The sequence below is a fragment of the Nuphar pumila genome, chromosome 15, assembly GCF_984573655.1.
Source record: "Nuphar pumila chromosome 15, dmNupPumi1.hap1.1, whole genome shotgun sequence".
Classification (NCBI taxonomy): Eukaryota; Viridiplantae; Streptophyta; class Magnoliopsida; order Nymphaeales; family Nymphaeaceae; genus Nuphar; species Nuphar pumila.
Window position 1 is genome coordinate 33,109,787 of NC_143263.1, and position 24,300 is coordinate 33,134,086.

Genomic DNA, 24,300 nt, shown 5'->3' on the forward strand with positions numbered 1-24,300 from the left:
GCATGTCTGTTAAGTGATTACATGAAAGCACTTGCACATGGATGGTGAACACATGCATATGACTGTAGTAACTCATGAACATTGTTAAATTTGTATGAATGAATGTGCATTTGAAAACATGTTGGTATCATTGCATATATTGCATATTGTTATGATTTTTGCATATGGTGCATCGATGATCCAAGTGAATCATCGCAGACTTGAGAGCCTCGAGCACTGGACGCTCCTTATTTATTTACTTTTTAAATGCATCGCAAAAATTACATTTATTGCATTGTATTACACTGTTTTATGTTTTTTCACGGGCAGGAGTCCCGAGATGGTTCTCGCAGGGGTAGATGCGAGTTTTTGCCTTTGCTTTTGCATGTTGAATTGCAAAACTTAATAATTGACTTTTAATAAAAAGATAATGAATAAGAATAGTGTAATATACGGTCTGAGATTTCTTATCGGAAGAATGAGAATCTTAGAGATTCGGTTTTGGAGAACCACGAGGATACAAAAACTCTGTGTGTTTTACTTATTACCCCTGAACTCGATATTGAGGTTTTTTCTCCTAGTCACGGTTTTAGGGAGAGTCTGTCATTTGACCTGAGGTGGTGTGTAGACACAGCTGTTATTTTTGTATCGCAAGAAAGTGGCACTTGTGGACGTGGAGGGTCCCTGGTGTCCCGACATTAGATGTGGAGGTCTAATATTCCGAAAGCGATTCGTTCGAGGGCTAAGTTTGGAACCCAGTAATAAAATACAACTTGTGTGTTAAGTTATCCTGGAAACCCTACTTGACATCGAAAAATCTTACATGTTTGTTGTATCTGCGGGCAACGGTAATTAAAAAGATGAACTTAAATTATGTGCATTTAATAGGACATGCATATGGAAATGAAAACTTTAAGGAAAGATAATAAAGTGTTCATGCATTGCACATAAATCATGCATACTCCTGCTATGCATTAGATCATGCATGTTTACCAATTCTCTTAATTATTAAGTGTTGGTGAATGCATAATATTGTTCCCTAAAGCATATTAAATGATTGTATTGCTAAATTTGTGATTCTGTTATTTATTAAATGTTCCTTCATGCTTAATAATTATTTCTTATTACATGAATGCTTAATTTAATTATGCATTTGTCATAATTGTATTCCTCTAAGTTATTGCATAAAATCTTATCAGTATTCTTTATGCTCATTTATTTCATTAGAGGGACTTAAACGTAGAATTTCTCGAATTTCCGACACCCTTACTTTTGTGGTTTTTACAGCCGCAGGAGATCAGTGAAGCGACTGGCTTCTGGGAGAGCTACGAGTGTTACACTTTTGCTAGACAGTTCACAGAGAGACAGCGTGACTCAGTTTTTCTTTATTTACTTTTATGTCATTTAAATAACTCAGATATATTTATTGCAATTATTGTTTAAACACTCTTTTTTTCAAATAAATAAATGATGAGTTGTTTTGGTTTGAGGTGATAAATGTAAGATTTTCTTGTGGTGTGTTTGGTTATCCAATTAGAAGTGGAACTGTAAAGGCCCCGGTCTCTGAGAATATTTCCGTAATAGTTTAAAAAAAATCTGCATTTTTAAGCGGTATAGTTGAAGTCGTTATAGGTTTGGTATCAGAGCCACCACAAAATCTTACACTTTTATCATCTTTTTAGCATTAAGTTTTTAAATTTTGGTAAGTGGGCTCTGTCCTGAAGTGTCAGCAAGTCGTGCCTCGTGCTCTAAAGCAGTCTTCTTCATTGGTAAGGTGGTTTAATATTTTTACTTAAGTATGTAAATTTTATGCTTGCTTGCATTCAGGGTTAATTTTCTTTTAGTGTGTATAAAATATCTTGATGTAATTATATAATTGTATTTATTGTATTCGAGATCAATAATAAAAGGGTAGGATCGATCGGAGTATAACTTTTCTAATTTTTCATGTTTTAGATGTATACCTACACTTATTCGGTATGTTCTAATTTCGAAGACGAAATTCTTTTAAGGGAGTAGGGATGTAATGTCACATATTTTTACACGTTAAATTTGAGATTTTCAAAAATTTGGCTAAGTATGGGAGAAAAATCGTTTGAACCTTGGTTTTAGATTGATGTTTTTGAGTCTGGGTTTGACCCAAGTCTCATCAACTAGGTCTAAACGAGCCAATCTAAACATGAGAAAAAGTTTTATTTTTTACCTTTAAATTCAAGCGAAATTTGGGTTATTTTCGGGCGAAATTCAAAATTTTATATTTGTGTAATGTATCGTTGGATGCGTCTCAAAATTCTGAGTGCAACGATATTTTACTTTCCTGAATTCGAGTCCCGGTTGGCCCGAGAATCGCGTTTTTCTGAAAATTGAGCAGTTTGTCAAAATGGATCCAAAGTTGGATCGGATTGGATCCAAGGCCTAAGATCCAAATTTTTATGGATTTTGGTTCTGTTTAGGTCCTACTCAAATCTGGATTTGATCCAGGTCTTGCTCCAATTTTTGTTTTGGGTATGGGTTTGGATCTTGGATCTGAATCCAAATCCAAGCTCAATGTTTTCTAGCTTTAAATTCAATATAAAGCCTTAATTTGGGGTTTATTAAGGCTAAGAAGCCTTTAGGTTTAATTTGGTTATTTTTGGAAGTTTTTAGATATTTTTAATTAATAATTAATAATTAAATAATTAAATGATATCAATTCCAAATTTTAATTTTTGGGATGAGTGGGACTCTCTAAAAGAGTCCTTATTCTTACCTAAGAGAGGTTAAGAGAGAGTTTTAAAAGGGTTTTAAGCTTTAAGAACAGAAAAGTCAACTTTTATTTAGAGTTTCAAAAAAATTAAGAAACTAGAGGGAGGGAGAGAGAGAGTTTCCATCTTTTTGGAAACTCTCTTAGAGATGGCTAGAGAAGGGGGCATCACTAGGGATGGCAGTGGGGCGGGGCGGAGCGGGGGACACGGTTTCCACCCCCGCCCTGCCTCAAAATTTTATCCTCCACCCCCGCCCCCCTCCGCAGCGGGGATGGATTTTATCCTCCACCCCCGCCTCCATCCCCGTTTCATACCCTTCATCCCCGGTCCAAATGGGGATGAGGCGGGGCGGGGCGGGGATATTGCGGGGAAAAGTGGTCGGGGCGGGGATGAGGCGGGGACGGGGCGGGGAAAAGTGCACGTCCACCCCCGCCCCGCCTCCGCGGCGGGGATGGATTTCATCCTCCACCCCCGCCTCCATCCCCGTTTCATACCCTTCATCCCCGGTCCAAACGGGGCGAGGCGGGGCGGGGCCCCGCTTTCCCCCGGTCCACTGCCATCCCTAGGCATCACCCCCTCTCCCACTGATTATTTAAAGAGAAAAAAAAAAGTAAAAAAGAAGAGAAAGAAAGAGGAAAGGAGAGAGAGAGAGAAAGAGGAAATGAGAGGAAGGGGGAAGAAAAAAGAGAAGCATTCTTCTCCAGCCCATCCGATATTTTTCACCATTTATTTTATTCTTCTCTTTTGTTATAAGTGAGAAATCGAATACCGATTTGATTCACATGCTATACCATGATCTCAAACCATGGTAAAAGAGTAGATCTATATGATCACTCTAAAATATATGAAAGAGGGATTATGAATCCTCTCTCATAGATTCGTTTCTTTTTTTTGGCTTTATTCCTCTTTCCAACAAATAAATTTCTGAACAAGCTAAACCAGAATTTTTATTTACTGTACGAGTGTTCCTTTAGAGACGATTTTCAATGGATATCGATTCCCTTAAGATGGGACTGTTAGATTCCTAAAAAACATGTGATAAAATATTCCATATGTATGCATCCATACAAGTTGTTGCTGCATATGCATGTATTTTTAGCCTTTAAATAAGTGTTTTAGATGCATACGGGTGATATGAAGTTGTTCTTGTATGAAAATCTAGGGAACCTGTGTAAATTCTTACATACGTGAGACATGAAAAAGTGGATTTTACACATGCAGTTGGAAGTGGCAAGCACATGTATGCATTCTTGGAAGCTACAAGAGTGTTTTCGCACGTAGGAAACATAGGGTTTATATTTCCGTTGTGTTGGCCTGGATGGCAGCCTAGCCGGGTGGGGTTCGGTTGGGTAAAACCTAGCAGGTCAGGGCCCAGCCAGTTGGTTGGGCAAGGGGGGCAGGTCTGTCAGCCCTTGGTAAGTGCTGACAGACTATGCCAGGCCTAGCTGCTTGGCTGGGCATGTGGTCCTTTTGAAAAAAAAAATTTGATTGGGCCAACGGTCTGGACAGCAGACCAGCCGAGCTTGGCCCGGCTGGCCAAGCTGGCCAGACCTGGCCAGCAGGCTCATAGGCTCGGCTTGCCAGGCCTGCCAAGTCTGCTGGGCCTAGCTGAGTGGGCTCGGCTGGGCAGGGGGCTATAAAAATAATATTCTTGTTTAATCTTTTTTTATTTTTCTCTGACTAGACCGGGATAACACCATACGGGTGCTGACAGGCCTCCCTACCAAGCCTGTTGACCCTTTTTGGGCCCAGCCGAGTAGGCTCGGTGGGGCAGGCGGGTGCCTTACAAAGCAAATATATACATATATATATATATAAAAGAGGGGTTTAAAAGAGTTTTTTTTTAAACTTAGGTATTTTAATTCTGATTACATGGTAAGGATGGAACCTGGTTTCATATGCTTGGACTGAATATGATGTGTTGTAGCAATATGTTATTGCAAGTAGTTCCAAGATCAAGTGCACATATAATAAAAGTGTGTTCAGTTATATGATCTAGTTTCCAGATTTTGTTGGGGTTTATCTTTGTACAGGCTGACATTGGAACTTTTCACATGCCTACTTGGCTCACCCTACTTGCTTTTCTTTTGAATGCAAATTGGTTGTCACATGTGTACACAACTTCAAAGGTGGAATGTTACAATATGTGCTTATGTGGGAGTATGTCGCATGCTTACTTAATAAATGAAAGCATGTACATGGCATAGTAGGGCCCGAACCTCTAGCCGACGGGGTCGGCAAGGCGATAGGCCTACTTAAAAAAATGTGTATATTTAACACCTTCTGTTTGTTGAATCTGGAATTTGAAAGTAATAAGCATGATGATTCCCAGATTTACTGTGGATGTATTACATGCTAAAAGTGAAAGATTTCACATGCTTAAACTAATGTGACATGCCTAAACATTATGCTATTGTGAAAGTTGTTCCAGTGCATGTGCATACATGAAATCGATGTGTGTTTAGCATGTACAATCATGTATAAATGTTCACATATATTTATGAATCATGAATGAATGCATATTAAGTGATTACATAAAAGCACTTGCACATGGATGGTGAACACATGCATATGACTGTGGTAACTCATACACATTGTTAAATTGGTATGAATGAATTGCATTTTTGCATATATTGCATATTGTTATGATTTTTGCATATGGTGCATCGATGATCCAAGTGAATCATCGCAGGCTTGGAGAGCCTCGAGCATTGAACGCTCCTTATTTATTTACTTTTTAAATGCATCGCAAAAATCACATTTATTGCATTGTATTGCATTGTTCTATGCTTTTCCACAGGTGGGAGTCCCGTGATGGTTCTCGTAGGGGTAGATGCAAGCTTTTGCGGTTGTTTTTGCATGTTGAATTGCAAAACTCAATAATTGGCTTTTAATAAAAAGATAATGAATAAGAACTGTGTAATATACGGTCTGAGATCTCTCATAAGAAGAATGAGAATCTTAGAGATTCAATTTTGGGGAACCAAGAGGATACAAAAACTTCGTGTGCTTTATTTATTATCTCTGAACCCGATATTGAGGTTATTTCTCATAGCCACAGTTTTAGGACAAGTCTGTCACTTGACCTTGGTGTGGTGTGTAGACACAGCTGTTATTTTGGTATCGCAAGAAAGTGGTACTTGTGGACGTGGAGGGTCTCTGGTGTCCCGACATTAGATGTGGAGGTCTAATATTCCGAAAGTGATTCGCTCGAGGGCTAAGTTTGGAACCCAGTAATAAAATACAACTTGTGTGTTAAGTTATCCTGGAAACCCTACTTGACATCGAAAAATCTTACATGTTTGTTGTATCTGCGGGCAACGGTAATTAAAAAGATGAACTTAAATTATGTGCATTTAATAGGACATGCATATGGAAATGAAAACTTTAAGGAAAGATAATAAAGTGTTCATGCATTGCACATAAATCATGCATACTCCTGCTATGCATTAGATCATGCATGTTTACCTATTCTCTTAATTATTAAGTGTTGGTGAATGCATAATATTGTTCCCTAAAGCATATTAAATGATTGTATTGCTAAATTTGTGATTCTGTTATTTATTAAATGTTCCTTCATGCTTAATAAATATTTCTTATTACATGAATGCTTAATTTAATTATGCATTTGTCATAATTGTATTCCTCTAAGTTATTGCATAAAATCTTATCAGTATTCTTTATGCTCATTTATTTCATTAGAGGGACTTGTACGCAGAATTCTTCGAATTTCTGACACCTTTACTTTTGTGGTTTTCGCAGCCGCAGAAGATCAGTGAAGCGATGGGCTTCTGAGAGAGCTACGAGTGTCACACTTTTGCTAGACAGTTCACAGAGAGACAGTGTGGTTCAGTTTTTCCTTATTTACTTTTATGTCATTTAAATAACTCTGATATGTTTCTTGCAATTATTGTTTAAACAATCTTTTTTTTCAAATAAATAAATGATGAGTTGTTTTGGTTTGAGGTGATAAATGTAAGATTTCCCTGTGGTATGTTTGTTTATCCAATTGGGAGTGGAACTGTAAAGGCCCTGAGTCTCTGAGAATATTTTCGCAATGGTTTAAAAAAAAATCTGTATTTTTAAGAGGTATGAGTTGGGGTCGTTACAAAGGAAATATTGGTTGGTGAGATTGTGGAAAAGAGATGAATGGGCATTAGCGAAGATAAAATAGGATTCTGGAAAAGGGAAAGGCATGAAAATAAAAGAAATCAAAAGCAAAACAAAGGAAAAATGTTCAAGTATGGTACAGAGAATAGAATGACTATGTTTTATTACAATAAAAAGAATATTAAGAGTAACCATAAGAAAAAAAGAGAGCCGAAAGTCATGGTGTCATTATATGGAGAACCTAGAGATTAGAACATCACACAATAACTGCTAAGTAAAAATGTATGGTTAATTATGAAAGTGCAGAGGAAAAAAACAAATAAATCATTTGCAAAGAAAAAAAAAAGGAAAAAGTCCATCACCCTTGATTTGGTTAAACTAGTTTTGTATTTAGTCAACAAAGTCATGTATCAAACACAATTTGGCACATGTTGAGGTTACAGTAAAGAAGACAAATATTTGTATGCTGCCATGACAGCGATCGTAATTGTGGCAGGTAGAGCCAGCTCGACTAGGTCTCTAATCCTGGGGGCAGTTTCTTCGTGTAAATATTAAAAAAAAAACGCAACCATCAGCACATCTGGAACAGCTATCAAATTTCAGTATCTCCCAATCCCAAATGAAGTTGTCAACCAGTGAGTATCTCTGAATTTGCAAAATGTTGGCAATATGATCATGGCACATGCATCCAACATCAAATGCCAATACAGAAAGAGATATCCATATGATAGAACAAGATTAAAATAAATTATTAACAGGGTGACTATAATCCAAAAACAATCAGTCAGGTGAACAAAGATAAGGATTAACTTGTAAATACAGTAGATACATGTACCTGAGAAACAATTTTCCTAATCTGAGGATCAAACCCCATATCTAGCATTCTATCTGCCTCATCCAAGACAAGGTATGTGACCCTCCTCAAATTTGTAACGTGTGATTCTAGCATATCGATCAACCGTCCTGGTGTGGCTATAACAATTTCAACGCCTGTTTAAAATACATGCAGCAAGATCAGGAATTCTTCAAGCCTCACATAGACTACAACAATTCAACTACAAATATGCCATACCCTTCTGCAGATCACGAACTTGAGGACCCTTTGGTACCCCACCATATATACAGGTATTCTTTATTTTTGACGAAGCTCCAAACTTAGAAACCTCTTGCTGTATTTGCACAGCAAGTTCACGTGTAGGGGCTAGAACTAGAACAATTGGACCATCACCAGGAGCTGAGGCAGCAAAAAATGTTCAGCTAAGTAGGCATTTTTCCAATGTATGCTCATGTGATGCCCATACACAGGACAAAGAATTATATAATCTTTGCCAATAATTAGCATCAAGAAGTTAAAAATACATACCTAAAAAAGGTTGAGCATTGACATGGACAATGGCAGGTAAGAGATAGGCAAGTGTTTTTCCAGAACCTGTCTCAGCAATACCTATAAGATCACGCCCTTTTAAAGCCATTGGCCAGCCCTGAGCTTGAATAGGTGTTGGTTCAACAAAGCCAGCTTTGGAAATTTCTTGCATGACGTAATCTGACTTAAGATCAATATGGATAAATCTTAAGTTATCAAGAGAGAACATAGCTAACTTTTAATAATAGACAGAACTAATCATATAAATACTTTTTAAAACTGAAAGAAAATTCCCTATATAAATAATTGATTCAAGTTTTCTGCTAACATTATGACTTTTCCACAACCAACTGGAAGCATCAAGATTTGCATGTCATGAAGTTCAGTATATTTTTTAAAACCATGATGTTTGACATCTGATTTTGAGATATATAGCTTTTGAAACTCTTTAAATTGATAGTCATCACCTAAAACGATAAAATCCATCATACGGGATGCGAACAAAAGACTATTCCAGTATATGCATTAACAATCCTGCCCAAGGCACATTATCATATTGGCATTACGTAGAATGGATGGCTAATAAAATCCAAAATTCCAGAGAAGCGAAAAAAAAAAAGTAATGTTTACTAGGGTGTAACACAATATCTGCCTGCTTGAGTGAACAGATAATACGATGCTCCACAAACTTGGAACATACGTGCGCGCACACAGACAAAAAATTGCCTATGGGAATGTAAAATCAATTTATCTTTACGTTGAGCAAATAATTTGCTTTTTGGGGTTTGAACAAATATAGGAATAACCACCGTCCAAAGTAAGGAAATTTAGTTCTGCATAAGGAAATAAACTTAGGAGAAACCCACACAGACAAGTGATAGTCCAGATGAGGCTTGCCATTTCCCAAAATCATATTGCTCTTTTACATGCTTCATGAGGTAAAGGTGAGAGATAATTTTTTATTACAGGATTATGACAATGCATTTCCTGAAATGAAAGCTCAAATACAAGAACAATCACCATGCTCATAAGAGCACACAATGTAGAGAACAAACACAGCCACAAAGGCAATAATACACAAGCCTCTAACCGGCAAATACAAGGCCCCAAGGGCATACTTCACAAAGCTCACAAGACACACAAGAGAGCACTCAAAATATCAAAAATGATATTTTATTTGCTTGGTAAATGCTTAAGAGAAGCATACCTTCATTATGGGAGAGATCCCATTTATGTACAGCAAATGAGAAGCAAAAGGGCTAGTCAACAACTAGTTGGGCTAATCCCAACGGCTAGAATGGGAAAAACAAAAAAAATATATAAATATAAAACTGCCCCTAATGGGCAGGACATATTACATTCTGTGAAAAGACAAAAAAAGCCCCTAGAGGGCATGACCTATTACATGAAAAGAACAATCAACAAACAAACAAATATATATATATATATATATATATATATATATATATATATCATATGTTGGCATGCGAGTAGGAATTGCGTGAAAACTTCTTTATGTGGCATTCGAATATCAAATTGTAGACTTCTTCACCAAGGTTGGCGCCTCGCTTTTCTTTTCTCCTTAGCAAACTTTCGATTATTTCTCCGTCAGTTTGAGGGGGGGTTATTTCGCCGAAAGTTTGCTAAGAAAGAAACACAAGGCACCGATAAAGCATTGGTAAAGAAGTCTGTTATTTGGTATTTGGATGTCACATAAAGAAATTCAATAGTGCCCCTAAGAAACTCCTCCCGAACATAGTGGCAATTCATCTTTGTGTTTTGTCCGCTCATGGAAGATGTGTTTGCTAGCAATGTAGATAGCATTCTTGTTATCACAACACATCTTCGATAGAGTGGAGATGGTGACACCCATATCTTTCAGTAGACTTTTTAGCCAAACAATCTCAATGGTAGTAATTGTCATTGCCCGATACTTGGCTTCGGTGGAGGAGATTGACACCTTTTGTTGTTTCTTACACCTCCAAGATATGAGTGAATCGCCTAGAAAAATACAATAACCTATAGCGAAGATACGAACATTAAGGTTGTCTCCCCAATTTGAACCAGAATAAGTGATCAAATTAAGAGATGAAGAAGAGGAAAAGAAAAGCCCTTTAGTTATAGTGCCCTTCAAATATATGATAATTCTCATAACAATTTTCATGTAAACTGAAGTGGGCGCATGATAAAAATGGCTTACATTATGAATTGAATATGCTATGTCAGGTCAAGTGATACACAAGTATCTAAAAGACCCAATTAGTTGATGATGGGTAGTAACATCTTCTAATGGAGTGTCATCAATGGCTCTCATTTTTGCATTGAGTACCTCAAGAGTATCCACTACATTTTCATTCATCAAACTTGTAGAAATTATTTCATATGTCAATTTCATTTGGGAGTAGATATCCTCTTGGAGAATACGCAACCTCAATACCTAAGAAATACCTTAGAAAACCAAGGTCAAACTTATCAAAATTTCTTTTAAGAATACTTTTAACATCATCAATACTCTTTTTATCACTTTCAGTGATAATCATATCATCAACATATAATAAAATAATTATATTGATTCTTGCATTCCTAACAAAAAAAGCAGTGTCACTATAACATGAAGCAAATTCACTGTCAATAATAACCATAATAAAATGATCATATCAGGCCTTAGGGACCTGCTTAAGGACATAAAGAGCTTTATTAAGTTTAAGAACCTTATCATTTTCAATGTCAAACCCAGGAGGAGGATCCATATAAACTTTTTCACAAAGATCACCATTAATAAAGGCATTTTTGACGTTTAAAATTGATAGATAGGCCATTGTTTGATGGATGTTAAGGCTATTTGGGTCCTAACACTAGTCATCCTTGCAACAAGGGCAAAGGTCTCTTTATAGTCAATCCTATATTCCTGTGAATATCCCTTGGCAACTAATCTAGCTTTATATATCTTTCTGATGAACCATCACTTTTGGTTTTGATCTTAAATACTCATCTACAACCTATGGCCTTTTTTCTTAAGGGAAATGAAACAATTTATCAAGTGTTGGCTCTATGAAGGGCATCTAATTCCAATTGCATTGCATCTATCCAATGAGGGTGGTCCTTAGCTTCAGTATAATTAAAAAGTTCATAATAAGCATGAATAGCCATTAAACAAGCTCTACTTGGAGAAAAAGATTCATACAAAACGAACTTATTTCGAGTTCTAGAGATCCATTGGGATTTTCTAGGAATAGGTCTTTCTATGAGAATAAGTTCTTCTAATGATTGATCTTGTGAGCATGGTTGGTTTTCTCGAAACTCAGTATCGGATCGCCCGTTTGCAACTTGGTGACTCAGATGAGTCAAGGTTTTTTTTTAATTATTAAAAAAATATAACAAACTCATATATTATGATTTTATACCACAAAAATCAAATAACATAAGGTCTTTCCTCTTCTCCGCATCACACACGTTCGTCTGCCCCCATTCAGCCTTCCAGGAAAACAAAACCCCTCAAGAATTTGCATGTCAATGGCCCTCTTGTCTTTGTATTTCCAACAACGAAATGAGAGAATCAAAGAGCAAGAAGCAACTTGGGAGTCTATAGGAACATGGAGTGTTTTTCAAAATCAACCCATGTTAGACCAGAAAACAACCCACATCCTACAATGTGATAAAAAACATCACAGTTTCAGTGTATGACCAATCATCCAAACTAATGTCGAATTAGCCCCATGTATCAAGAATCTAGTTTCAAACCAAAATACAAAGCAACCATTTCCAAAAAAGAAACCAATGAAGTTCTCTATGAAAAGCAGAATATTGAAAAAAAAAGTTGGGAGAAAAAAGCCAAAAACAGTAGTACCTTCTCAGATAGAGAGTGTCGCTATCTGCGAAGTAAATATTCCCATCATCTATATCCAGATCGAACCTTAGCAGCACTCCTCACCATTGACGTCGCCAAGCCACCTTCCAGTCCAACCTTCATCAACCCAAAATACGGATCTTGTATGTACAAATCTCATGTTTTCTTATCAAAATGGAGTTGCAATGGCCTCCCGTAGACGTGCTCGTTCTTCGCATAAGCCAAAGGCGATGGCTTTGGACCACATAACTTAGTCTTATCCATTGACAACCCAAAAAAATAAAGGGGGGGAAATGAACGAGAATAGAATCAAGAACCAAAACCAAATGGGCATCAAGCAAAAAGGGAAAATCCACAAGAAGTTAAAAAAACAAATGGGTGCCCAGGAAAAGGGAGAAATTTGACGAGAGGAAAATAAAATAGCAAATGGGTAGCGATGAAAAATGGGAAATGAATGAGAAGGCATGAAAAAAAGAGGGACCTAATCTGGTTCCGTTCTTGTCGTTAATGGCGGGCGAGAGAGAGAGAGAGATACTAGGCTACCTCCTTCAATCGCCGATGCCGGAAGGGGATGGACCGCAGAAGAGAGGCCAGTGAGAGTCGAGATTTGAGAGAGGGAAAGAGGTCTGAAAACCTCCTTCACACTTCGAGTCTACTACTGAAAACCCAATCGTCGACGCAAAGGCCAGAAGGAGATGGACTACCAGAAAAATGGTGGCAAAGCCGCAGAGAGGCCGTGAGATGCAAAGACAGAGAGTCGATCGTGAGAGAGGGAAACTGCGAAAGAGAGGGGCCAGGGTTAAATGCAAAAAATAAAAAATCAATGCAAAACGTAACTCAGCCGAGTCACTCCTGACACGGTCGAGTCACATGAGTTCGACTCATGAACCAGATCAGTTTCAGTTCATAACGATCGAGTCCCGAGTAAACTCGGCAAGAAATCCAACCACGCTTGTGAGTATTTTTCAAGTGTGCATGGTTGACCCCCACCTTCACGCCGAGTGTAAACAAGAAGCTCATTAGAGGTTTCAATGTTAGAATCTTTAAGTGGGTTTTCCCCAATCATATCAATAGAAATATCATCACCAAGACATTCAACATTATCACAATCATTTGAACTAAATGCTTCAATTTCATTCTTAGGTAATAGATCAAATAGAAACGAGTAGTCTACTTCCTCCTTAGGTTTACTTTTATCAAATTCATTTTGTTCTTCCAAAAAAGTTACATTTCTAGAGATATACAATTTATCATTTTTTAAATCATAACACCTATACCATTTTTATTTTCTCCATAACAAATAAACACACATTCAATGGCTTTTGATGAAAGTCTGTCATTTCCTTAAAAGAGTACAAAACACTTGCATCTAAAAACTCTTAATCATTTAAAATCCGGAGATATTTTGAAAAAAAATTCAAAAGGTTAAGTATTTTTTGGGAAAGATGGAGTCATTCTATTAATTAAATAAATTGCGATAAGCACGGCTTCGACCCAAAAAATTTTAGGAATATCCTTTGAAATGAGTAAGGTTTTAGTTGTCTCAATTATATGTCTATGTTTCCTTATCGCAAGACCATTTTGTTGTGGAGTTCAAATAATTTTGAAATTCCTTTGACATATATTCCCCACCCAAATCTGAGCGAATCTTTAAAATAAGTGAAAACATTCGATTTGAACATAAAGAAGTAGATCCATGCATATCTAGCATAATCATCAATAAAGATAACATAATAACTATAAGAATATCCTTCTTTCGACATGACAGGCGCAAGTCCACACACATCCGAGTGCATCAACTCAAAAGGCCTTCTAGAGACAAAGCTACTATTTGGAAAAGGAAGAGTGAATTTTTCAAGAATGCAATCATTATAAATGAATTCCCTTTCATTACAATTTTTTTCTAAAAAAGAAAAAATATACAATTTAGAAGTACTTGGATGACCAAATCTTTTGTGCCAAGTAGCAATATCTTTGTTTTAAAATTACAAAAATATTTATGAGAGACAAAAAATTCATGTAGTAATCTCCTTTCCTATGGCCTTACTCAATCAGTTTCCCGGACCGGAGATCTTGCACACAACCCGTAGGTTAGAAGGAGATTTTACAATCACGATCAAAATTTTATGAAACGGAAAATAAATTTAAGTTCAATTTTGGGATAATTCTAATTTTTGGAACAAAAAATTATTTAAAAAATTTCAATACTTTTTCCAAATTTCCAATTCCTTTGATTTCCAAAGAGGTTCCATCAGCAGTGGAAACAAAAGATGCATGAGTTGGTGCATTGCGTGAATAGTACAGATGCATTAAGTGTCGTGAAAACAAGCCCCTGAGTCAAGTATCTATGAACATATCGAGAGGAGTTGAGAATGAGACCGAGGTACCGAATGTGGATGGATTAGAGGTGTTAGTCTTCAAAAATTGTTGGAGAGCTTCCGCCAATTGAGCAATGGATAAATCTTTGAGATCACCTTCTTTCTTTGAATCATCAGTTGCTTTGGTTGATTTCTCTCCAAGAGAGGCCACTTTCCCTTTGAGCTTAGGACAATCGAAACCCGATATGTCCCAACTGATTGCAAAAGTGACATAATTCTCATCGTCCCTCCATTGTTTTGCCTCCCGAAGAACTTCTTCTTCTTGTGGTTCCCAAGGTCATATGAGCTACATCCATGGGGAAGACATCACAATAAACCTCATCCTTATAGTCACCTAACTGGATTGGACCAAGAAACCTCTCAGTTACAGGTAAGGTTGATAACACTGGTTTCAGCCATTTAATTTGAATAAACTCAATTTTAGTCTCTTTATCGACCATGACAAAGAAGAAGAGCAAGAAGAGAGGGAATGTAGAAGAATGGTAACAACCACGATCACCTGATCACACAAGCACCATGATCAACAAGGTCCAAGGGTCTAGATTCCAAGGGCCCTGAGACCATGAAATAAAAGCCCAAATATAAGAACAATCACAATGCTCATAAGAGCACACAATGTAGAGCACAAACACAGCCACAAAGGCAATACACAAGCCTCCAACGGGCAAATACAAGGCCCCAAGGGCATACTTCACAAATCTCATAAAGACACAAAAAATGATATTTTATTCACTTGGTAAATGCTTAAGAGAAGCATACCTTCATTATGGGAGAGATCTCATTTATATACAGCAAATAAGAAGCAAAAGGGCTAGTCAACTAGCCATTGAACTAGCCCAATGGCTAGAATGGAAAAAACAAAAATAAAAATAAAGATACAAAACTGCCCCTAATGGGCAGGACCTATTACATTTTATGATAAGACAAAAATGCCCCTAGAGGACATGAATAGAACAATAAACAAAAATACATAAATACACACATACATACATACATATATATATATATATTTAACATCTCCTTCACTTATTACATTATTATTCTAAGAGGTAAGACTAAACATTTATTTGATACTCTTGCTGGACTCACCTTTTCTTGTTGCTTCAATAATATTATTGACCAAGAATTTACCTGTGAAATTTTTATCTTTTTGAAAGGAAATCACTTGTGAGATGAAGTCGACAACTGCCACTAATGCATAGTTATTGATGTATTGTTATCAACAGGCCTTATACCTTTTGTAGTTCAACTTAGCATACCTTAAAATATTCACCATGACAATATTAAATGATAACCATTAATTTATACATCTACTTTGCACATCACCTTAAATTCCACTCAAAAAGTAAAGAATCATATTGTACATCACTTATAACATAAATCAGTGAATGCACATGTAGTAAATAACCTATGTCACATAGGTGCAGGTGCAGGTGCAGGTGTAGGTGCAGGTGCGGGTGCGGGTGCGGGTACAGGTACTGGTGTGGATGTGGATGTGGATGTGGATGTGGATGTGGATGTGGATGCGGCAATGCGGCAATGCGGCACTTTAAAAAAACTTGGGTGTGGGGAGTATATATATATAACAGCTTTAAGTTAACACTACATGTATTTGTGTGCATTTATGTATTTATATATATATATATATATATATATAATATAGATAAAAATGGACTTGATTAGGGTTAACTAAATCTACTTTTGGATAGAAATGGACCTCAGTGTGGTTGACTTCACCTAACACAAAGGAAGTTGTGTCCAAGTGTCACACCCGCCTGGGTGCGGGTGTGGTGCCCTGTTAGAAGAGTCTGTGTGACATAGTAAATAACATATTTCTGAATAAATATGTAATGAATCTGAGATGTAGCTCATATTCACAATTTCGAGAGTACAATGTTGAATCTTTTATATCTTATACTTCTTACAATGACATTACATTTATATGAAAAACAGAAAATTCCAATTGTATATCACTATTATGTCATAATGTGCAACAACGCAAAGAATTGGAGCACCTTATTAGAACTTGAGTTTTCACCAGACCTAATCTGCAATAGGAGAAAAAGGGAGAAGAATAAGGTAGAAGAAGAAGACGTTGAGTCATTTTTGGGCTGCACAGGTTCACATTTTTTTTCATCATCAATACGTGACCTGATTCTTCATATTTATATATTAGGTTGCAAAGTAATTTGATTATGGACATAACTGTCCTACAACAAACATAATATTACAAGTGTGTCCCAATAAGCACGCCAATCACGCAAATCCCAGTTTGGGTCTGAATCAGACCCAAACTGGTCCAGCCCATTTCACGACACTTAATACCCTCCCTCAAGTTGTGCATGGTCTTGTACCATGAAAAACTTGTTCTTCAAGAACCAGAATCTGTTTTTCGTCAAACCCTTTGTAAATAAATCTGCCACCTGGACTTCTGTAGGGATGAAATGAGGCTCAATCTCTTTGTCTTCAACCTTCTGTCGAATGAAGTGTTGATCTATCTCAATATATTGTGTCTTACTATGGAAAATAGGATTAAAGAATATTTTGATGGCACTTTGATTATCACACAATAAGATAGATTTCGAGATCCGTTCCTCCAATTCATTCAATAAATGCCTCGTCCAAGTAGCTTCAGCAGTTGCAGCAACCATTGATCGGTATTCAGCCTCAGTACTTGATCTAGCTATCGCCTTTTATTTTCTACTCATCCAGGATACTAAGTTTTCCTCAAGAAAGATGCAATACCCAGAAACCGACCTCCTTTCATCAGGATCTCCTGCCCAGTCCGCATCACTGTAGACCGTGACATCATGCATGCCTCCTCTTTTCCAACTTTTCTTATATACCAACTCATCTCCAAATGGTACCTTTTAAATACCTCAACACTCTCTTGACTACATCCATATGTCCTGTTTGCGGCTCATGCATGAACTGTAACACTTGATTGACAGAATAAAAAATGTCAGGGCAAATAAAGGTAAGATATTGAAGCATACCGACTACACTTCAATATCTTGTAGGATCTGGGTACAAATCTTCATCCTGTGAACTAAGATTTTGATGTAAGACACTTGGTGTAGACAAAGGCTTGCAATCCTGCATACCAAATTTCTTCAACAAATCTAGTGTGTATTTATGTTGTGTCAATGTCAGGCAACCATCCTTCCTGTCTACCTCGACTCTAAGGAAATAACGCAAATCTCCTAAGTCTTTCATCTTAAACCTTTAACTTAAGAGTCTTTTGATTTCTTCAATGTGGCTCATCGAGTTCCCTGTAACAATAATATCATCAACATATATCAACAACAGGGTGGTGAGGTATTTACCCTTAAATATAAACAATGAGTGGTCCAAAAAAGATCAACAGAACCCATGTTTCTGTATTTCTAAGGAGAAACTTTCAAACCACGAGCGTGAGGCTTGCTTCAAACCATATATGGCTCTTTTTAGTCTGCATACATGTGTGCTTGGGTCTCCCTCAGCATTTCCCGGAGGTTGTTCCATGTAAACTTCTTCCTTCAAGTCTCCATGAAAAAATGCATTTTTGACATCTAACTGACTCAATGTTCAATCATGTTTGACAGTTAAAGACAAGATAGTTCTTATTATCCCCATTTTGACCACGGAACTAAAAATCTCATCATAATCCTGGCCATATTCATATGTAAACCCCTTTGCAACAAGTCTTGCTTTGTATCGTTCTATGGTGCCATCGGGTCTGTACTTAATTTTATAAACCCACTTGGAATCAACATTTTTGTTAGGAGGTCTGGAAACAATTTTTCACGTCTGACATTCATGAAGTGCTTTCACTTCTTCATTCGTGGCCTTAATCCACTTGTTTGATTTCACGGCTTGATGAAACCCCACGGGTTCATCATGCTTATCAACCTGAGATAAAAAGAGTTGAAGATCCATAGAAAAATTATTGTAGCTGACCCACCTGTCAATAGGGTGTCTGATTTTATTTGAACTCCTCAGGTTTTCAACAGGCACATAAGTATCAAGTTCAATGTGAGGAACAGGGGGAGCACCTTTTTCTCTTCACACATACACATACCCTTTAAATTTATCATTAGGATGAGGTTGTGGGTCTGCCCCTTCTTCAACATATGAAGCTCCACCGACCTGATCACCAGATTGAGGTAAGCATACTTGGCCTGAGTCAATGTCGTCTTGGTCGGCCGACTGTGTTTCCTGAGTACACTGAGGTGAGCAATCACCATAAACACTTGCAAATAATTTTGTATTCATACATGGATGATAAACTTCTTCTCTGAGAATTCTTTGACGGGTATTAAATGCTACATCTCCAAAATTATTTTCATCAAACACAACATTCCTGAAAATTTTAACATGTTTAGTCATAGGATCATAACACTGATACCCTTTGTAATCATCGACATATCCCACGAATCTACACTTGGAAGCCTTTGGATGGAATTTATTCCTGAGAGAATCATCAATATGAACATAGCAAGTGCATTCAAACACACGCAGAGCATCGTAATCAGGTTGAATGCCGAAAAGAGAAAAATATGGTGAATTATTTTGTAAAACTGTCATGGGCAAACGATTTATGATATAGACTGCTGAATGGAATGCTTTTGTCCACGGGCTAATGGGAAGATTGCTATCATGCATCATGCTCATGGCTGTTTCAACAATATACCTATGTTTTCTCTCAGCAATCCCATTTTGTTGTGGCATATGTGGACAAGACACTCTACGCTTTATTCCATTACTTTGGAGAAAATCAATAAAATCATTTGATGTATACTCACCACCTCCATCACAGTGAAAATGCAGAATATTGGTAGAAAAATGGTTTTGAACAAAGGCATGAAAGTTGTGAAATATGTGAAAAGTTTCAGACTTATGCTTCGTAAAGAATATCCAAGTATAACGAGAATAACTGTCAATAAAGATGAGATGATATCTGCTGCCAGAGGAAGAACAGACGGGTGCAGGACCCCAAACATCTGAATAAACAATTTCAAAAGGTCTTGAAGCTCTTTTATTTGTAGTATTAAAAGGAAGAACATGACTCTTACGCATTTGACAACTGGAGCACTTTTTATTATTTTCCTCAAGAGTTAAACTTGATTTAGGAATTAATTTACTTCATACAAGTTTCTCAAGAAAAGAATAATTGCAGTGACCAAGACGATCATGCCAAAGACTTGGCTTATTATATTTAGAAAGGCTAAAAACAGACTCAAGACCTGACACAGATAACTCAGACTGAAAAGACTTAGACTTCAATAAGGGCTTCAAGACGGAACGTGTATGCGCAAATAGATCTTCCTTGAAGATGTACATATTTCCTTTTCGCTCCCCTTTAGCGAATGTCTCCCTTGTTTGAAGATCCTTGACATACACATAAGAGGAAGTGAATTCAACATAAGAATGTGTATCATCAACAAGTTTGGACACATAAATAATGTTATTTTTTATGTTAAGAGCATGAATGACATTTGACAAATTGAGAGATGATTTGACAAAGAAATGATTGCATCACCAATGTGAGAAATATGATGGTGAGATCTATCTCCAGTAACAATACTATTTTTACCAAAGTAAGGAACCGAGCTCGAGAGCTTACCAACATCCCTCGTAACATGAGTCATTGCTCTTGAATCAACATAGCATAATTCTTGATCATTCTGCTTCAAGTGCAACCCAGACAATGCTGCAAGCAAAAGTTGTTTCACCTCCCCATCAGTTTTGGTAAATTTATCTTCCTTCTTGCTCTCAGTGTTTTGCAACTTTCCTTTATTTTGAGGATTAAACCACCAATTTGCCTATGTCCCTTTTTATTGCATAGGTAACATGTCAGGACAGCTCTTTGATTTTGGTTCTTCGCATTGGAGTTAAACGGCATATTGGGTGTGGGAAGCAAACCTGGACCTGCAAATCTACCACAACCTCTTCCTCCTCTGAAGCTATTTCCTCCACGACCACGACCGAAGGAGAACCCAGTAGCTAAAACATCTTGGGAATTAGATTGAGCACCAAAATCTTCAGTAATGCCTTTCAACGACATTTCGTATTGTAGAAGTTTTGCCCGGAGGTCCTCAAATGTGAGAAGCATGGGCAAGCACAACAATGATGTCACCAATACATGATAATCTGGGCCCAAACCATTCGATGTCGGTTGTACTTTATCCTTGTCTGGCACTTCACATCCAATAATGGCAAGTTGATCTGTAATAGTCTTCACCTTATTCAAATAATTCATGATAGATAGGCTGCCTTCCTTGAGAAGTTGGAATTCACGCTTGAGGAACAAAACTCTGGCTTCAGATATCTGAGAGTATGTATGTGTCAACTTGTTCCACAATTTCATCGTTGTGCAGTCGGCGGGAATAGCAATTAGTAGTTCCTGAGACAAGGTAAATGTGATGTAGGTAATTAATGCTTGATCTTTTCTCATCCAAGAGACATAATCTGAGTTTCAAACAAGCTTAGTAGATGCAGCCCCTTATGCGTTTGTTTTCTCCTTTGCGATGAACTCTAGTGGGGCTGAAATTGATCCATCCAGATGACCAAAGAGATCTTGGCTCCTGATAAAATGAACTATTTGTCTCTTACAAGTCAGGAAATTGGAATTATTTAATTTCTTAGAGACAAGTTGGCTAAGGAAGTTTGATGACAAACCGGACTGGGTTGAAGAAGAATCCATGATTATGAGATACGTGAATATAAAGTGGAAAATACTCTAAGAAAGGAGCAATCGAATGGCTAATCAAACTTTAAAATGATGTGACTGTTTAAATTCAGTCCAAAAGTGAACTGATTATAACAGAATTCGGATCGGTTGTCCTTTTTTTTTAACAGATATCAGATCACGTGAATATTCAAATTATCAATTCAATATTCATGAATCAAGCCACCTGAACATGCCGTGTTCGATTAGCATTAATAGGCTTTAAAAAAAATCGTTATACCAAGATCGCGATAAATCCTGTTTTCAAATTAATCAAGGATCAGTTTTCAAATGAGAGAATAAGAAAACATATTCTAGGATGAAAAAACACGAGTTTTGCTTGGAATATAGCAGTGATTATAGAAGGTGGATCACGTGTTTCAAGAAAGTGTTTCAAGATAAAAATAGAATAGATCTTAGAAACCCGTGAACAGACTTTTAAGAAAAGACGTGTTTCAGATGAAAACACGAAAGTACTTTCAAAAAAAGGATGGAGACGAGAAGAAGAAATCGTATTTTTGGGAGAAAATACGATAGCACAGATTTCGAAGGAGAAGAAAGATCAAGAAACAGTGAGGGAAAGATATTTTCCTTACCGAAATCAGATATTCTCTATGGTCATACCTTTTGGAAGCAATATTGAGCCCTAGATCCAACCTTGCTTTGATACCATGTTAGAACTTGAGTTTTCACCAGACCTAATCTGCAATAGGAGAAAAAGGTAGAAGAAGAAGACGCTAAGTCGTTTTTAGGCTGCACAGGTTCACGTTTTTTTCATCATCAATACGTGACCTGATTCTTCATATTTATATATTAGGTTACAAATTAATTTGATTATGGACATACCAGTCCTACAACATACATAATATTACAAATGTGTCCCAATAAGCACGTCAATCACGCAAATCCCAGTTTGGGTCTGGATCAGACCCAAACTGGTCCAGCCCATTTCACGACACTTAATACACCTATGGTGTGGCATAGCCATGTTGTGGTAACATAGGCATCATGGGTATATAGACTTTGCTCAACACCATCAACAACTAAACCATAAGCAAGCTATTTTAAGCCCCCATTGCAACACCATTGCAATGGTGACACCATTGCATTGACGAATGTACTTGGGAACCTGAAGCTGATATCAGGGAGAAATACCCTGAATTGTATTCCTAGATTTGATTGCAATAAAAAAATCGCGGACGGAATTCTTTTAAGGAAGGAAGGATATAAGGTCCATTTTTAAAAAAATGTAATATGCTGACACGTGTCGGACACGTGCTAGGACGTGTCGGACACGTACCTCAGTCGATCTGCGGCCCCGGATCCGAGCCGTAGCTGACACGTGCCTCGGTCGATCTGCGGCCCCTGATCCGAGCCCCCAGCTGGCCTAAATCCGAGCCCGAACTCGCCCCTAATCTGAGCCCGAGTTGGGCCCGAATCTGAGCCCGAGCAGGACCCAGATCCAAGCCCCGCCCGGATCGGGCTTCTCGATCCTTCGAGAAGCCCGTGCCTTTTAAAAAGGCACGGGCGCCTCAGGCGAGGGGTTGATGCCCTCGCCCGTTCTCTCTCCTCTCTGTGTTTCACCACTGCCTTCTCCCTCCTCTCGTTTCCCGTGGCCGCAGTTGCCGGCGAGCGACGCTGTCGGCCACTTTCCTCCCTTGTTGCGTGAGTGCCGACGACCCACTGTATCCACCTTCCGTTCTGGCGTCCTCGACCGACGCCACCCCTCCTCTGGCTCTCTACGTCTGTCGGCGACACCGGAGTCATCACCGATAGCCCCCAGGTATGACGACACCCCCGTTTCTCCCTCATCTCGTTGTGTCGACAGGGGGGCTTCGCCCCCTGTTTCTTTTTTTTTATTTTGCTTGACGGCAGGGGGCGGAGCCCCCTACCAATTCGAGTGTCGACAAAGGGGGGGGCTTCGCCACCCTGTTTCCTCTGTGTTTGTCAGCAGGGGGCAAAGCCCCCTGCCACCTCACTTGTTTGAGAGGGGGCTTCGTCCCCTTGTCCCTTTTGTGTTTGCCGATAGGGGGAGCGGAGCCCCCTGCCACCTCTCTTGTTTGACAGGGGGCTCCATCTCCCTGTCCCTTCTGTGTTTGCCGGCAGGGGGGCGGAGCCCCCTGCCACCTCTCTTGTTTGAGAGAGGGCTCCGTCCCCCTGTCCCTTCTGTGTTTGCCGGCAGGGGGGGCGGAGCCCCCTGCCATCTCTCTTGTTTGACAGGGGGCTCCGTCCCCCTGTCCCTTCTGTGTTTGCCAGCAGGGGGGCGGAGCCCCCTGCCACCTCTCTTGTTTGACAGGGGGCTCCGTCCCCCTGTCCCTTCAGTGTTTGCCGGCAGGGGGGCGGAGCCCCCTACCACCTCTCTTGGCAGGAAGGGCGGAGTCCCCTACCATTTGCCTTGGCGACAGGGGACTCTATTCCCCGTCTTTCGTTTTGTTTGCAGACAGGGGGACGGAGCCCCCTGCCACCTGTTTTGTGTTTTTACAGGGACTTTGTTTCCCTGCCCCTCTTATTGCACGCTAACCTTTTTCGTTTTGCAGGTTGCACGACGGAGCGCACTTGTGTCTCGTGGCCCGAGACCGTTCGTACTTACGCCCGCAGGCGTTTCGGAACCCGCAACCCCCCAAGGTAGGGGAAAGTTGCGTGAAAGGACTTTGAATGAACAAAACTAAACTAAACAAAAGATAATCGAACAAGAGGACGATTATATACGTATACATATAAGTTATATATGTACGTTCTTTAACTTAAGGACGCAGTTTCGCAATCCTTGTCCTCTTTATCTTTTCAGCACTTTACTTTCTGTTGTTGGTGCGCTTTATGTGCCTACGCTTTACTTTTTGTCTTTTTAACTCAAGAACGCGGTTTCGCGATCCTTGTCCTATTTACTTTTCAGCACTTTACTTTCTGTCGCCCCGCGCTTTATGCGCCTTGGCTGTTTACTTTTCAGCACTTTACTTTTTATCGCCCCGCACTTTATGTGCCTTGGCTGTTCACTTTTCAGCATTTTACTTTCTGTCGTCTCGCGCTTTATGCGCCTTGGCTGTTTACTTTTCAGCACTTTACTTTCTGTTGCCCCGCGCTTTATGTGCCTTGGCTGTTTACTTTTCAGCACTTTACTTTCTGTCGCCATGCGCTTTATGCGCCTTGGCTGTTTACTTTTCACCACCTTA

At 38.6% G+C, this 24,300-nt stretch overlaps 1 protein-coding gene across 1 annotated transcript in view; it reads right to left on the reverse strand.

Moving 5' to 3' along the window:
- LOC149815057 (DEAD-box ATP-dependent RNA helicase 20-like) overlaps positions 1-24,300 on the reverse strand; it is a 45,433-nt gene that overhangs the window by 11,767 nt on the left and 9,366 nt on the right. The window contains exons 3-5 of the mRNA XM_089988446.1: positions 8,197-8,376; positions 7,906-8,067; positions 7,669-7,823 (exon numbers count right to left, since the gene is read on the reverse strand). Coding sequence (XP_089844572.1) covers positions 7,669-7,823; positions 7,906-8,067; positions 8,197-8,376 — 497 coding nt within the window. The remainder of the gene's footprint in view (positions 1-7,668; positions 7,824-7,905; positions 8,068-8,196; positions 8,377-24,300) is intronic.